General features: G+C 52.3%; 7 protein-coding genes across 7 annotated transcripts; 4 read left to right on the top strand and 3 right to left on the bottom strand.

The window, feature by feature from the left end:
• Window positions 1–18: 18 nt before the first annotated feature.
• Window positions 19–882, top strand: NEMAJ01_2031 (uncharacterized protein; the record flags this gene model as incomplete). The annotated part of the gene is made up of 1 exon (XM_047915869.1): window positions 19–882. One exon carries the CDS (start codon window positions 19–21, stop codon window positions 880–882), a length of 864 nt encoding a protein of 287 aa, XP_047771826.1.
• A 1,171-nt stretch (window positions 883–2,053) lies between these two features.
• NEMAJ01_2030 (uncharacterized protein) lies at window positions 2,054–3,283 on the bottom strand (the record flags this gene model as incomplete). The annotated part of the gene is made up of 1 exon (XM_047915868.1): window positions 2,054–3,283. The coding sequence occupies one exon, from the start codon at window positions 3,281–3,283 to the stop codon at window positions 2,054–2,056; it is 1,230 nt and encodes a 409-aa protein (XP_047771825.1).
• Window positions 3,284–4,516: 1,233 nt separating this feature from the next.
• On the top strand, window positions 4,517–6,211 carry NEMAJ01_2029 (uncharacterized protein; the record flags this gene model as incomplete). Its single annotated transcript, XM_047915867.1, has 1 exon — window positions 4,517–6,211. The coding sequence occupies one exon, from the start codon at window positions 4,517–4,519 to the stop codon at window positions 6,209–6,211; it is 1,695 nt and encodes a 564-aa protein (XP_047771824.1).
• A 1,138-nt stretch (window positions 6,212–7,349) lies between these two features.
• Window positions 7,350–9,590, top strand: NEMAJ01_2028 (uncharacterized protein; the record flags this gene model as incomplete). Its single annotated transcript, XM_047915866.1, has 1 exon — window positions 7,350–9,590. One exon carries the CDS (start codon window positions 7,350–7,352, stop codon window positions 9,588–9,590), a length of 2,241 nt encoding a protein of 746 aa, XP_047771823.1.
• A 93-nt stretch (window positions 9,591–9,683) lies between these two features.
• Window positions 9,684–9,986, top strand: NEMAJ01_2027 (uncharacterized protein; the record flags this gene model as incomplete). Its single annotated transcript, XM_047915865.1, has 1 exon — window positions 9,684–9,986. One exon carries the CDS (start codon window positions 9,684–9,686, stop codon window positions 9,984–9,986), a length of 303 nt encoding a protein of 100 aa, XP_047771822.1.
• A 349-nt stretch (window positions 9,987–10,335) lies between these two features.
• NEMAJ01_2026 (uncharacterized protein) lies at window positions 10,336–10,656 on the bottom strand (the record flags this gene model as incomplete). The annotated part of the gene is made up of 1 exon (XM_047915864.1): window positions 10,336–10,656. The coding sequence occupies one exon, from the start codon at window positions 10,654–10,656 to the stop codon at window positions 10,336–10,338; it is 321 nt and encodes a 106-aa protein (XP_047771821.1).
• A 14-nt stretch (window positions 10,657–10,670) lies between these two features.
• On the bottom strand, window positions 10,671–11,168 carry NEMAJ01_2025 (uncharacterized protein; the record flags this gene model as incomplete). Its single annotated transcript, XM_047915863.1, has 1 exon — window positions 10,671–11,168. One exon carries the CDS (start codon window positions 11,166–11,168, stop codon window positions 10,671–10,673), a length of 498 nt encoding a protein of 165 aa, XP_047771820.1.
• Between the last annotated feature and the right edge of the window lie 1,335 nt (window positions 11,169–12,503).

Below are 12,503 nucleotides of genomic sequence, written 5' to 3'. Positions count from 1 at the left end.
ATGGATCCTCAAGGGAAAATGCTTGCTCAAGGCATACGGGAGGCCACAGGCCGCCTGGCGGCAGATGCAGCCCCAGAGCACCTAAACGAGCTTTTGGTGCTGGGGCTGGCTTTAAAGCAGGACCCGGTATTCGCAATCACTAAGGACTTCATCTTCCATGCAGCAGCAAACGGTATCGAGCTTGCCCAGGAGCACCCGGGCACGCGCCTCCTCTCGAACCTGCTCGGCAGCCTTCCGTTGGACGACAATGTAACGCAACGCAAATCGCTGGGGGATATAGTATGCCTGGATATGCTGGGCAAGCTATTTCCAAAAATTGGCCTGGCAAAGAGAATACTTGCTGTATTCTATAGACACCCATACAGCATCCGAGACATATGGAAGTACACCGGAACCAACTGTGCGCCCGCAGGGAACGCCATCATGAAGTACCTTACAGAGTACACGGCTAAGTCGAGAGAGTCTCTTTTCCGGTGCGAACTACTAACAGGGAATTTCAACATCGATAGTTTGTTCCCCCTTTTGCTTGCAGACAACTCAACGGCCCGCATTGACAAAATCTGCGAGCTTATTGTGGATGTGGAAGAAGAATATCTGGAGATGGCGCGAGACGCCAAGGAAATCTTTGAACTCCTCCTGTTTCTCGCCAGCTTGAAACACAAAGACACCCCGCCCGATCTGATGATTGCTCTGTGCAGCAGGGTTGAGCTAAAGTCAATCAAGACGTACAGACGCAGCTATTATATAGACAGCAATGAAGCCTCTGTGTTTCTGCAGGATCTGGAGAGGCGCCGGAGCGCTCTGTCGCAGGTGCCCAGCGGAGAAGAGGTGTTCAACGGCATGGTGGACATGCTCCAGTCCATCCTAAAGAGGAAGAAATAGCCGCAGCGCATGCGCGCACCAGAGGAAAGGCACAAGGCCTGCGGCCTTCTCTTGCGAAATAAAAGCCTTTGCAAACTGCTTTGTTATGCCCGCGCTGCTCCCGGCCAGAGGAATGCGCCTGTGCGCTCGATTGCCGCTTGCTTGCTCTTAGCAGTATATTCGCTGCATTTTTATACAACTTCTGCCAAAAATAGAATCGCCCGAATTCTAACTTTCCCCTCGGCCCTGCAAGCAAAAATAAAACTTCTTTCGACTGGATTTCAGCCTTCGGCTTCTTCCATGCCGCCCATCCCCCCATGCCAGACATCTGGTTGCAACACTTGAAGCGCCAGTGAAAAGTTGTCTTTTGTCCAGAAAATTTGTCCTGCGTAAATACTTATTCTTGCTTTTAATTTGTCGTACTCTTGCATGGCCTCTGCCAAGCCAGCATAAACAGCAACCAGCACCCGCGACAACCTGTGGCCTGGCCACATGCTTGGCCGCCTTGCGCTAGTGCACCCCTCCTTACTGCGCAGGCATCCCTTCTCCCGAGCCATGCCTGCCTCTTCAAAGTGCCTGCCGTCTTTGTGTGGGCTCTGGCTTCTTTTCGTAGAGTACCCTGTCTCCGGCACTTCTCCAACTCTCTGCTGCCCCCGTGCGCACCTGGCCCACCTCTGCTCTTCCACAGCTAAGCCCTCTGCGTGTGCGCTGCCGAGTCCCTTTCTCCTTCTCTGTACATTCCTTTAAACCCGAATCCGTGCTGCAGGAGGGCCTGAACTCTGTCTGCCCCCCGGGTTTACGGACTTGCCCATTCTCGGGAGAAATAGCCAGCCAGCACTATGTCCTCGCCTTCCCCCCGCCTTTGTTTGCTCGAGTGCACACCCATTCCCTCTCTGCAAGCACACCGTGCACTTGGACATATTTCTTTGTGTCTTCGATCGGATGCTTTTGTGTCCTCGCCCCGTCTCCCGTCGTGGATGCTCTTGTGTTTTGCTCTGCCTCGTCAAATACTTCGTGCCGCGCAACCCGTCTGTGCCAGTGGCGCATTCTCCGGGCCGGACAGAGTCGCTGCGCTTCGTTTGCCCTCCTGGCTGGGTGGATGGAGCCAGCAGACGCTCAGATGTGCAGGGTAGAACGCACTGCAGCGCAGCCTGCCTTTTGCAACTGCCCTGCCCCTTCTTACCCCACTTCTCTATTTCGCATCCTCGCCGGGCCTGCATGCCTGCCGCCCCCTTCCAGCTAGATCTTCCGGGCAGACTCCCTCCAGCGCGCGCCATCTACTAAGCCGCCCCTCTGCAGGCCCGCATGCCACTTCTCGCCCGCGGCCGCAAGCCTTCCCTGCCGACCCTTCTCCCATTACGCCAACTTCTTGTTTTAGCTCTGTATACACTTCCTTTCTCAGTATTGTGGCACATGCCCCCGTGTCTACAAGAGCCATGCTGTCTGCAGTTCCCATCCGAGCCAGTGTCTTCCAAGCGGCCTCTTTTCCCGTCGCCCGGCCTGCAGAGGACTCCTTTTGTCGATCTTGCGCGTCTCGCGTCTTGGCGTAGCACGTCTCTTGAGAATGGCCTTTTCGCTTGCACTTGGTGCATACTACTGTGGATCGACTGGATTTGGACTTGTTCTTGGGCGACGATTTAGTCTCCGGGTTACGTTCTCTCGGAGCCATTATTCGTATATACTCCTGCATGGTTTTCCAAAGTTGTTTGAGTACTTCCTTGGAATGTTGGTTGAACTTCACTTCATCCCAGCCCCATGGATATTTCTCCGGTGCTTCCATAATTTCGGCCTTCAGCTCAGGGAATGTGGTAAGTTCCATCATTATGGCTGTGGCGACTCTACTCAACCAAACTTCCCATTCGGACACTCGTTCGGGTCTCCGGGGAAACTGGTACGGCTTGTAGTTCCGAGTACTCTCGAAACGCTCTATAACATCAGGTTTTACCTCTGTCCATCCTCTTCCTTGGTTTCTTGACTCTTCCGCAAACAGACGTCTACTCAGCTCTACCAGTGCCCTCCTTGCTTCTGCTAAGTTAGGGAACTTAATATCAGAGATACCTATAGCTAAACAATAAACCCTTATACTGGGTGCCATGTCATGGCCCCATGCCTGGAGGTGGAGTCTTAGCTCTAGCTCTTCCAGAATACGTTCCACTTTGCCTCCATAGTTGCACGAAGCCCTTAAAGCGTCTAGTATCTCCCCTATGTGACGGAGTTCTTCCGGATTCCCTGAGGGGAATCGAGCTTCTTTGGGTTTACTCTCCCTGGGAGTCTCCCAGTCGGAGTCTTCGGTATCCCTATCCTGTTGCGTGTACTTCGCACTCGCCTTTCTTTCGCCTGCATAATAAATCTTTGGTAAATTTGCATTCTTTACCCTTCTCTCTTCACTAGTTGTAATACAGGAATTGGCCATGTCAAACATTGTCCTTTATTGGTTTCGACCTGCTTAAATACACGTGTGTGTAATTTGTCCGATAATGTCCAAAATGTATTGACCTTTCAATTAGGTCTGTCTAAACAATAACCAATTACGAGCAACTATGCGTCCAGCATACAGCACAAACTTTCTGCCTGCTCTTTTCAGGGCCCCTTTGCACCCGCCTTCCTGCGCCAAACTATCCTTTCCTGTCTTCTGCCGCACCTTCTCTCCACGTTATGCCTTCCTTCTCTTTTCTACTACACACTGCTATATACTCCAAAAAATAAATTCTCCATTCTAGTTTTTTCTCCAACCCCTCCAGAACACACTACATCTTGCTCGCTTTATTTTTCTTCTTTTTTCTTCCATTCTGCGCCAGATGCAGGAAGTGTGCACGCGCGCCACTTGCCGTTTCGCCGAACACCTCAGGACCTCTGCCGCACACGCTTCATCCTCTCAAGTGTTTTCTGGAACGCTGCAAACTTCTCTATCCCGCCGCTCGCCAAAAGCGCAGCTTTCATGCTGCTGCGCCGGGTGCTCTTTAGTACATCGTCAAAAAAGTCGAGGTTCCACCCCATGGCAATGTGCTTGCTAAAATGCGCCGTCTTCGTGAGCTGGTACACCTCCAGCAGAAGCGCGCGGCGCTCTGCCGCAAAGTGGAAAAACATCAACAGGAGACACGTAAACAGCAGCTCCTGCGCCACCTTCCCCGCCCGCACTAGGCCCTTCCCCGCCTGCCCCGCCTGGATAGTCCGCACAGCCGTGCACAGATCGCTGGTCTTGCCGCCGCATTGGGCAAAAAAAAGGCAAGGCGCAGGCGGCTGCAGAGGACTCGAGAGAATTCGGGTTGGTTTTGCTCCTGCAGAGCCTCAGAAGAAGCGTGCTCTGCAAACTTTGGAAGGAAACTTTCAAACAAGAAAGAAGCTCTTAGAAGTACCCTTGTTTTCGTGGCCATGTAAGCCCAGATTGAGGGTAATGGAATGCGCCCGGAGCGTAAGGGAAGCGAAGAAACATCTGCGAAAGGCCGCATAGGAACTTGCGTGGCAGACAGGCGAAAGGCGCGGATGATAGATGAAGAGAATGTGCAACTTGGAAGGAAACACGAAAGTGGAAAACCAGAGTGAGCGGGAATTTTTATTTTCTTTGATTTGTGGGAATTCCAATAAATCACTACATAAACAAAAACAATCGGGTTATTAAAAATCAGCTATTTAAAGAGCAGAATAGCCCAAACGCATGAACTCTTATTTGCGCATTGTCATCGCATTGCTGCTAGCGATTTTCGGGACAATTGGAATGTCCGCAGGCCTGGATGCATGCTTTAACCGCCCCACGCCGTTGGTCGCACTTACCAAAGAAGGGAATCGCTGCATTGCAGAGGACACCCTGGCTGGGGACTGCTTAAACCTCTTTACGTGCGAGCACACGCGCACACCCCGCTCGAACCACACCCCGCCCGGATACACAAAGCTCTGGTCCAACTTTGTAAGGGGCGTCTACCCGAAGGACCATCTTGCTACAGACGAATACATCAACCTCGGCGAACTGCAGGGCACTAAAAAGACAGTAGGCCTGTCCTCAAAAGACGAGATACACAACTCTGCGCACAGCTACTTTCTGTTTCTAAACCTTCTAGACAGCAAACGCAGCAAAACGCATGAAGAGTGCAGCGCATTCGCAGCCACATTCCTGCACTACGAGGCCGAAAAGTGTATAGGCGAGCAAGAGAAGTGCTACACCCTCAAACAAAGCATAAAAACACTCACCGACAGCTGCGTCTCAAAGTCCAGGAAGGAGAACGACGATCTGCGCAAAGAAATCGCAATGGCTCCTATAATTGCATACAAGTTTGCCCGCGGGGCCCTCATCAGAAGCATGCACCTAACACACAAAAAATTCCAGCAAGTGCACCACATCCTGGACTTCGCCTGCCTCGAGCCAGACATCCGCCACAGAGTCGCTGCCTCCCACCTCAGAGCAGAAATATACGCGCTGCTAGACGAGTTCAGATTTGTCGATGACGTTACAGCGGCGGCACGCGCTTCTTTCCGCAACATAGAGGAAGCAATGCAGGAAGAAGACGGCCTGCATATGCTCGAATGCAATGGCGGCAATTTTACCTTCCCAGCCCTCTCTCTTGTGGACCGCATAAAAAACAATGAGGTCATGCACTTTCACGCCTCCTCAGAGCACCCGAATCACAAAAAGCCAGAGAACTTGCTGAAAACCTTCATGGAACGGCAAACCGCGCCGACCATCAAAGAGACCTGGGAAAACCCAACATCGATGCACGCGGACCTGCAATACATGGAAGCGCTGTTTAAAATGGCAAGGCATTACTTGGAGACGAGCGAGATATGCTTGAAGCCAACAGAGGAAGGCCTCGCCCTACTAGAGGTAAGCGACGCCAAGCTTCTTTTAAAGCCTATCGCTGATGTTTTGGCGAAACGCATGCTTAAAAAAAAAGAATGCTACAATATATATGTGGAAAAGGTAAATGCCATGCAGGGGAACATCAAGGGAACAAATGCCCAATGCGCGAGTGGAATAGAGAAAGAAGTTATTGCGGAAAGGATCACAGCCCTGAAGCTGCACGCCCCCGCTTTTAGAACCACTCCCACAACTACCTTTACAAGCACAGGCACCCCCACAACCACCATTACAAGCACAGGCAGCCCCACAACTACCTTTACTAGCACAGACACTCCCACAACCACCATTACAAGCACAGGCACAACCAAAAACGCCTCTGCAGACACGCCCACAGACACTTCCATACACCTCGAAAGGCACCCACGCACGGGCGAACACCTCAATGCAGCCATAAGCTCAGCAGCCAACCCAAACTCCGCCGCTGCGCTCCCACTCCCCTGCGCTGCCCTCTCCGCAATGCTCGTCTACTACAAGATAATGTCGCTTGCAGAAAAATAAACCCTTACCTCTGAATGCTCTCTTCTTCTGCCTTCCGTACCGCCTGTCTTCCGGGCTTCTCTTCGCTCTCCCATTTCGTCTTCTGCGCACTCACTGCCCCCGCACTGCCTTCTCCTGGCCTTTCGCATCCAATGCCCGGCTTGTTTTGCACATTCCACGCCAGCACGCAATAACAGCAGACCCAGCTGCGCCCGCACGCACCAGCAAGCCCCCACACTTAACAACAGAGCCCCCAGACGGGAACACCCGCCTCCCTGCACCAAACCATCCTCCTGCCCCTTTCGCTGCATCTTTCCACTTCTGCCCTTCTTCTCTTTTCTACTATACTACCAACATGCTCCAGAATACTACATTTTGCTCACTTTATTTTTCTTTCTTTTCTCCTGCAGCAGGGCTGCCCAAATACGCAGCCACATCTGTTGACTGCCAAAGCAGCATCCGAATTGCCCAAGAAAAGTGCCTGCACAATAAGCCCTGCCTGCAAGCTGCCGCCCTCCATCCCCAGAAGAAACCGGAGGCCCTGTTTTGGCCAAGTGCGGCAAAAGGGCCGCTTGCCAGACTGTTTGGTTTTCACAGCCATGCAGCCTTTGGCGAAAATGTGGAATGCAGCAAAGCGCACCCCCGAATGGCGGCAGAGCGCTTGCAGACAGCACATGCAAAGCACGGATAGAAAATAGAAGCCGGGCTGTTTGCAGGAACAGAATATAGGACAGAACACTAAGAAGTTTTTGTTTTGTTTGCAAACTTTGGAAGGAATCTTTCAAACAGGAAAGAAGCTCTTGGAAGTGCCTTTCTCTTTTTTATGTCTGCAGATCTTGCCAAAGGCCTTAAAATAAGCCATTGCAGGCTGGGAACAGCCGTGCCATAGGAAATTGTTCAGTAATCCAAACCAGTTCTCTCCTCCACGGCCAGCCTTCCAGAGTCTGGACACAGAAGGTTAGGCAGGACTCCGGCTTTCTTTATGCAGACGCACACTTTGCAGAGACATAGGTGCAGTTATCACACCATCATTTTGATGATCAGTTGACCAGTTACATGCAGCCCCTGTGCTGCGCGCGTCTTCTTCTGATAGGCCAGCCCGCCCGGGATAGGGACCCACCTGCAACGTATATATATAACCGTTTTTTTGCCCCTGATCATGCACGCAAAATTTTATGGACTTGTAATTGCAGCGCTGGCGCACTGCGCGCTTGCGCGGGTGTCGTTTGACGAGGTCATGGAGATGCAAAGCACTGAAATAGGAGAGGGCCGCGCCTTCATCAACCAGAGGGGGCCACTCTGCCTGCTGCGCGGGTTCGTGTACTCCGAGCTAGGCTACACACACAACAAGCGCTTCTTTTCGCCTGAAATAGAAACTGACTACAAAGTGGAGCCCGTTGGGGACGATGAAAATACAATAGAGCACAAATACACAAGAAACGCGCAGAAGGACAAGCCATATCCGCCTACAAAGGGACCGGCTCTGGGCTCCAACCCCACCGTCCCAGACTACTCTGTGGAGTACCACCGCACCCTCATCGAGATGTTTCCGTCCGTCGATGGGTACACCCTGTCGGTCGCTGTCGCCCGAGATGACTCCTTCTTCCAGGCTCTGCAAAGAATGCCCACCAAACGGCACGCGCACTACGTGCTGGCGGCGCTCCTTCTGCTGAGTGAGGGCGTGGACGTGCCCATCAAGGCCACGCAGAAAACAATCACACTGGAGATAGGCAGCATAAAAGTTGGAGCAGACTCGTGCAAAAAGGCCGCACAGGTCATAAACTTCTTCAATCACAACAAAGGCAAAGAAAAACTGCCGTGCACGCCAGAGGCCTTCTGCACCGGCGACTTTCTAAACACGCCGCATTTCCTCATCCAGGCGTACGTCTTTGAGTACATCACGAGCAAGAGCGACGCCCTGGACTTTGCAGCGTGCGCGCACGCCATCCTCACAAGCTTGCCGGAAAATGAGAGAAAAGACGTATACAGCGCGTGCTTTGTGGAGAGCAAGTCTGAGGCTGAGGAAGACAAGGCTGCGCGCCCGCTTGTGCAGATTCAAGAAAGAATGAAGATTCTACAGACGTTCCCGTTCACCAGCCCAAGCATGCTGCCGGCGTACACAAGCGTGCGCGCCTGCAAGAGGAGTGAGCCCGAGCTTTTGGACGAAACATTCAGCAACTGCGTGGAGACAGGCCTGCTTGCGCTCTTTTGCTGCCTTGCACACGACCCAGCCCAGAAAGAGTACGACGCAGACACCATGCTCGGCGAGGCAAAGGAGGGCGATAAAACAGAGGCCCTGCGCACTTTCTTCCAGTTGGAAAGTGTCACCCCAAAGGCGTGCGCCACCAAAGAGACAATGCAGGAGTGGAACCGCGTCGTGTCTGACCTGCAGAGCGAGCACATCGCGTATAGACAGGAGAGCCGAAACGAGGTGCGCTCCGGAATTTTTAACGCTCTCTACATTGTGGCAGAGGTGACGGGCAGACGGAAGAAGGAAGAGCCAAGGATACGCGAGCTTGCGCAGATGCTAGAAGACTCCGAGATTGATGAAGACTTTGAGGACGTGTTTGAAAAAACACAGGAGTACGTGGCAGAGCTTTTCGCGTCCCTCTCCGTGGATAAGAGCTTACGAGTTGAATTTTCTGACTTGAAGGTCGACATCCGAAGTGATAAAAAAAAAGACCTCTACGGAAAAATCACCCTGAAGTGCACAGACAAAGACCGCGTGGTCGAGCAGGGCATATGCCTAGGCGTTCAGCCCGGGCATTTGGTAGTCACCCTGTGTCCGTGCGTCTTCCTTTCTCTTAACAGCGAAGAAAAAAAGGCCTTCTTTGCGGTGGACAGCTGTTCAGAGCCTGCGAACTTTGCAGAATGCCTGTTTGCCGGCTATGCAGACGCGTGGTGTTCCAGGCACATAGATCCTCGAGGGAGCAAGCATTCCAAACACATTAAGGAGATCGCAGAACGCTTAGCTGTGGATGGGGCCTCTGCACTGCCAAACCAGCTTTTTGTGTTGGGATTGGCTTTAAAGCTGGAGCAGATACAAGAATTCGCCGAGGACTTCACCGTGCATGCAGCAGCAAACGGTATCGAGCTCACCCAGGCGCACCCGGGCGTGCGTCTCCTCTCGAACCTGCTCGGCAGCCTTCCGCTGGGCGACGCTGCAACCCAAGAGGATGTGCTGGAGGGCCCTGTATGCCTGGGCATGCTGGAAAAGCTGTACACAAAAATCCGCCTGTCAAAGGAAACATTTGCTGAAACCTATAAGAACACAAACGCCATCTGCGCCTTGAAGCTCTACTTCCGCCCTGGAGTCAACAGCGCGCCCGTGGCGAACGCCATCATGAAGTACTTTAGAGAGTACAAAAAGCAGGCGCGCGAGCCTCTTTTCCGGTTCTAAGCTTTTGCAAGCTTTCCTATCGCCTCTGACTTGTTTCTCCTTGTGCTTGCAGACAAGTCAACACACCACACAGACGAAATTGGCGCGCTTATTATGGATGTAGAGGAGGAAAGCCAAGAGGATGCACTGAAAGTCAAGGCGATCTTTGACCTCCTCCTGTTTCTCGCCAGCTTGAAGCACACTAACGCCCCGCCCGATCTGGTGCTTGCTCTGGGCAGCAGGGTGAGGCCAAGGTCGATACAGGCATATAGTGACGCCAAATACATGCTTCATATCGGAAGAAACGCAGCTTATGCGATGCTGGGGGCTCTGGAGGCGCACCAAAGTGCCCTGCTGCAGGCGCTCTGCGGAGCGGAGGTGTTCAGCGGCGTGCAGCACATACTCCAGAAGGAATAGCTGATGCGCATGCGCGCATGAGTGGCCTGGAAAATAAAAGCAAGGCAGCGCCATTTGACTCGCCCGAACAGCTCTTGCATGTGCCCTAGAGCCTCCTCTGCACGCACCCCGCAGCAGCGTGCCGCAGGCATCTTCCCGAACAACCCAAAAAAATGAATGAATAAACAATAGAAGAATGAAAAAAAGATTTACTTACATTTGGAAAGCCCGGCTCTTCTTCTCCTGGAGCCTTCACCCCCCAAGCAAACCTTGCCAGCTCCACACACGCTCCCTGCAATCCACCTGCCCGCGCCTTTAAAACATGGTCTCACAAGGCGCCTTCTTTTTGCACAGACACTCGCTCTCTGCCTCAACGGAGGCCTCCTCCTTGCTTTCCTCCTCCAGACACAACCCATGCTTTTTCTAGCTCCAAGCGCGCTTCTACCTCATGCAGCTCTTCCAAAAGCCTTCCCCCATTCCCCATCGCAGCACGCAAATTCGAACTACTCCCCTGCAAGTCGTTCACAAGCCTTGCATGCTTTCTCTCGGCAGAATCGAGCTGCTCTGTGCTCTGCATGCTCTTAGCCCCCAGCTGCACCATGCATTGCTCTGCTTTAGTCAAGCACTTCTCATGCTCTTTTAAAGCCCGCTCCAGGCCGAGAACTTTTTTTATATGCCTGCATGTGGTCATTGTAATCACGCTCTTCAGCCAAGCACTCTTCTTGATCCTGTATGACCGCCTCCATCTTTGAAATTCTTTTTATATTCCTCCATCTGCACTGCATCCTGCGCCCTACTTTTTTCCAGCTTCGCAATGTAATTTTGCAATTCCTCTACCTTCCCTATATTCTGTGGGCTCTTTGCGTTGAGGCTTCTCTCTAGCTTCTTTATGGCTTCTTCCACCCGCTCCATGCGTTGCGCTACATATGCCTTGAAGCTTTCTGCTTGCTCCTTCAAGGCAGCAGTTAAACGCGCATCCTCCCTGCCTGCCTCTCTCGAAGAACATTCGCTGCGCCTGCTTTCCTCTCTCGAAGAACCTTCTCTGTTCATGCTCTGGATGCGCCTTTCCGTGCACGCCTCCTTGTCTGCCCGCTTGCGCATAAACATGCTCCCACGCGCAGCGCATAGCATCACTAATAGAACTCCGACGCGCAACAGCGCCTGCCCCTTCCAGCTTGCTCGAAGCGTCTGCCAAAATCCCATGCGCGAAAAACCGCGCGCGCTTATATTGAATTTAAACACATCAAAATGACAAGTTCTTGCTGCTTTCGCAGAGCAGCTCCAGGCCTGCCATCTCTAGATTTTCTCCACATGCCTCAGACAAAAACCAGCAGCCAAGCAGGGAAAGCAGGCTGGAAAGAGCGCAAGGCCATGCACTCTGCATGTGCGGCCACGAACGGTCCTTGCAAAATGCACCCATCGGTTGACTGTGGCTATTCTTGCACTTTTGGGTCACATGCTCTGCAGCACTATTTTTGTGTTTGCACTGTGTCTGAAGGATGCTTTAAGCGCCTTTCCGGCTATTGTTTGCTTTCCACAAAGCCTCCCCTGCCCTCACCTCTATTTGTTCCGGACTATTGTTGTATGCCAGGCGAGCTCCAGTAAGGATTTGTAACCTTTCGAGTACCCGACTCCCAACTGCCCATGCACGCATGTTTTCGTCTTGTACGCCTCCTACCCATCCCTAAGCACTCGCTCTCGCACTGACACTTTGAATGCACGCACCCTCCCGGCCCGCTCTCGCCGTCTCCTCCTGCACGTGTGTGCTCCTTCCCTCTTTTCCCGCCTTCAAAAATAAAAAACAAGCCGCACTCTCTGTCTCTCTCTCTGCACACAGAAAAGAGAAACAATGCCCGCATACGCGCACCAGCAACCCTCCCGCACTCTGCAGAGCCCCCAAACGTGAGAACACACCCCCCTGCGCCAAACTCTCCTTTCCTGTCTCCTCTCGCACCTTCTCTCTATTTCTGTACTATACTATACTACCAACATACTCCAAAAAATAAATTCTCCATTCTAGTTTTTTTCTCTCCAGCCTCTCCAGAACACTACATTTTGTTTACTTTATTTTTCTTCTTTTCTCCTTCAAGGCTTTAACCATAAACTGCACTAAACACACAGCATTCCGCAGCAAGGTGCGGACTGATAAAGCGCTCGCCCTCTCCTGGCCCACTGCTTCTCCAAAGAACAACAGACAAATAGCCACTTGATTTATTGATTGTTTCCCTGTGCACACCCGCCCCAGCGCCCAGGCTGGCTCAGGGTCTTTCGGGACTTGCAGATATAGCGCACGAAAGGAAATGAAATGCACCTCCACAGACTTCCCTCCAAATCAAAAGATTCCTTCCGAAAGCTGCAAGAAGAACAATAAAAATTCCCACAACAGCAGGGGAGGTTTTGCAACTCCGGCACGAAAGCGTGTGCCAAGGCACGCTGCCAGGTGCACAGAAGAAATTCACAAAAGAGCCCAGTAAACACAGAGTTTTGTCTGCACTTGGCGCGAGGCACAAAAAACACAAAAAGAATTTGCTGAAAATA

This window comes from Nematocida major (assembly GCF_021653875.1).
Source record: "Nematocida major strain JUm2507 chromosome Unknown 2437, whole genome shotgun sequence".
Classification (NCBI taxonomy): Eukaryota; Fungi; Microsporidia; genus Nematocida; species Nematocida major.
This window is presented reverse-complemented; position numbering and strand designations above follow the sequence as displayed.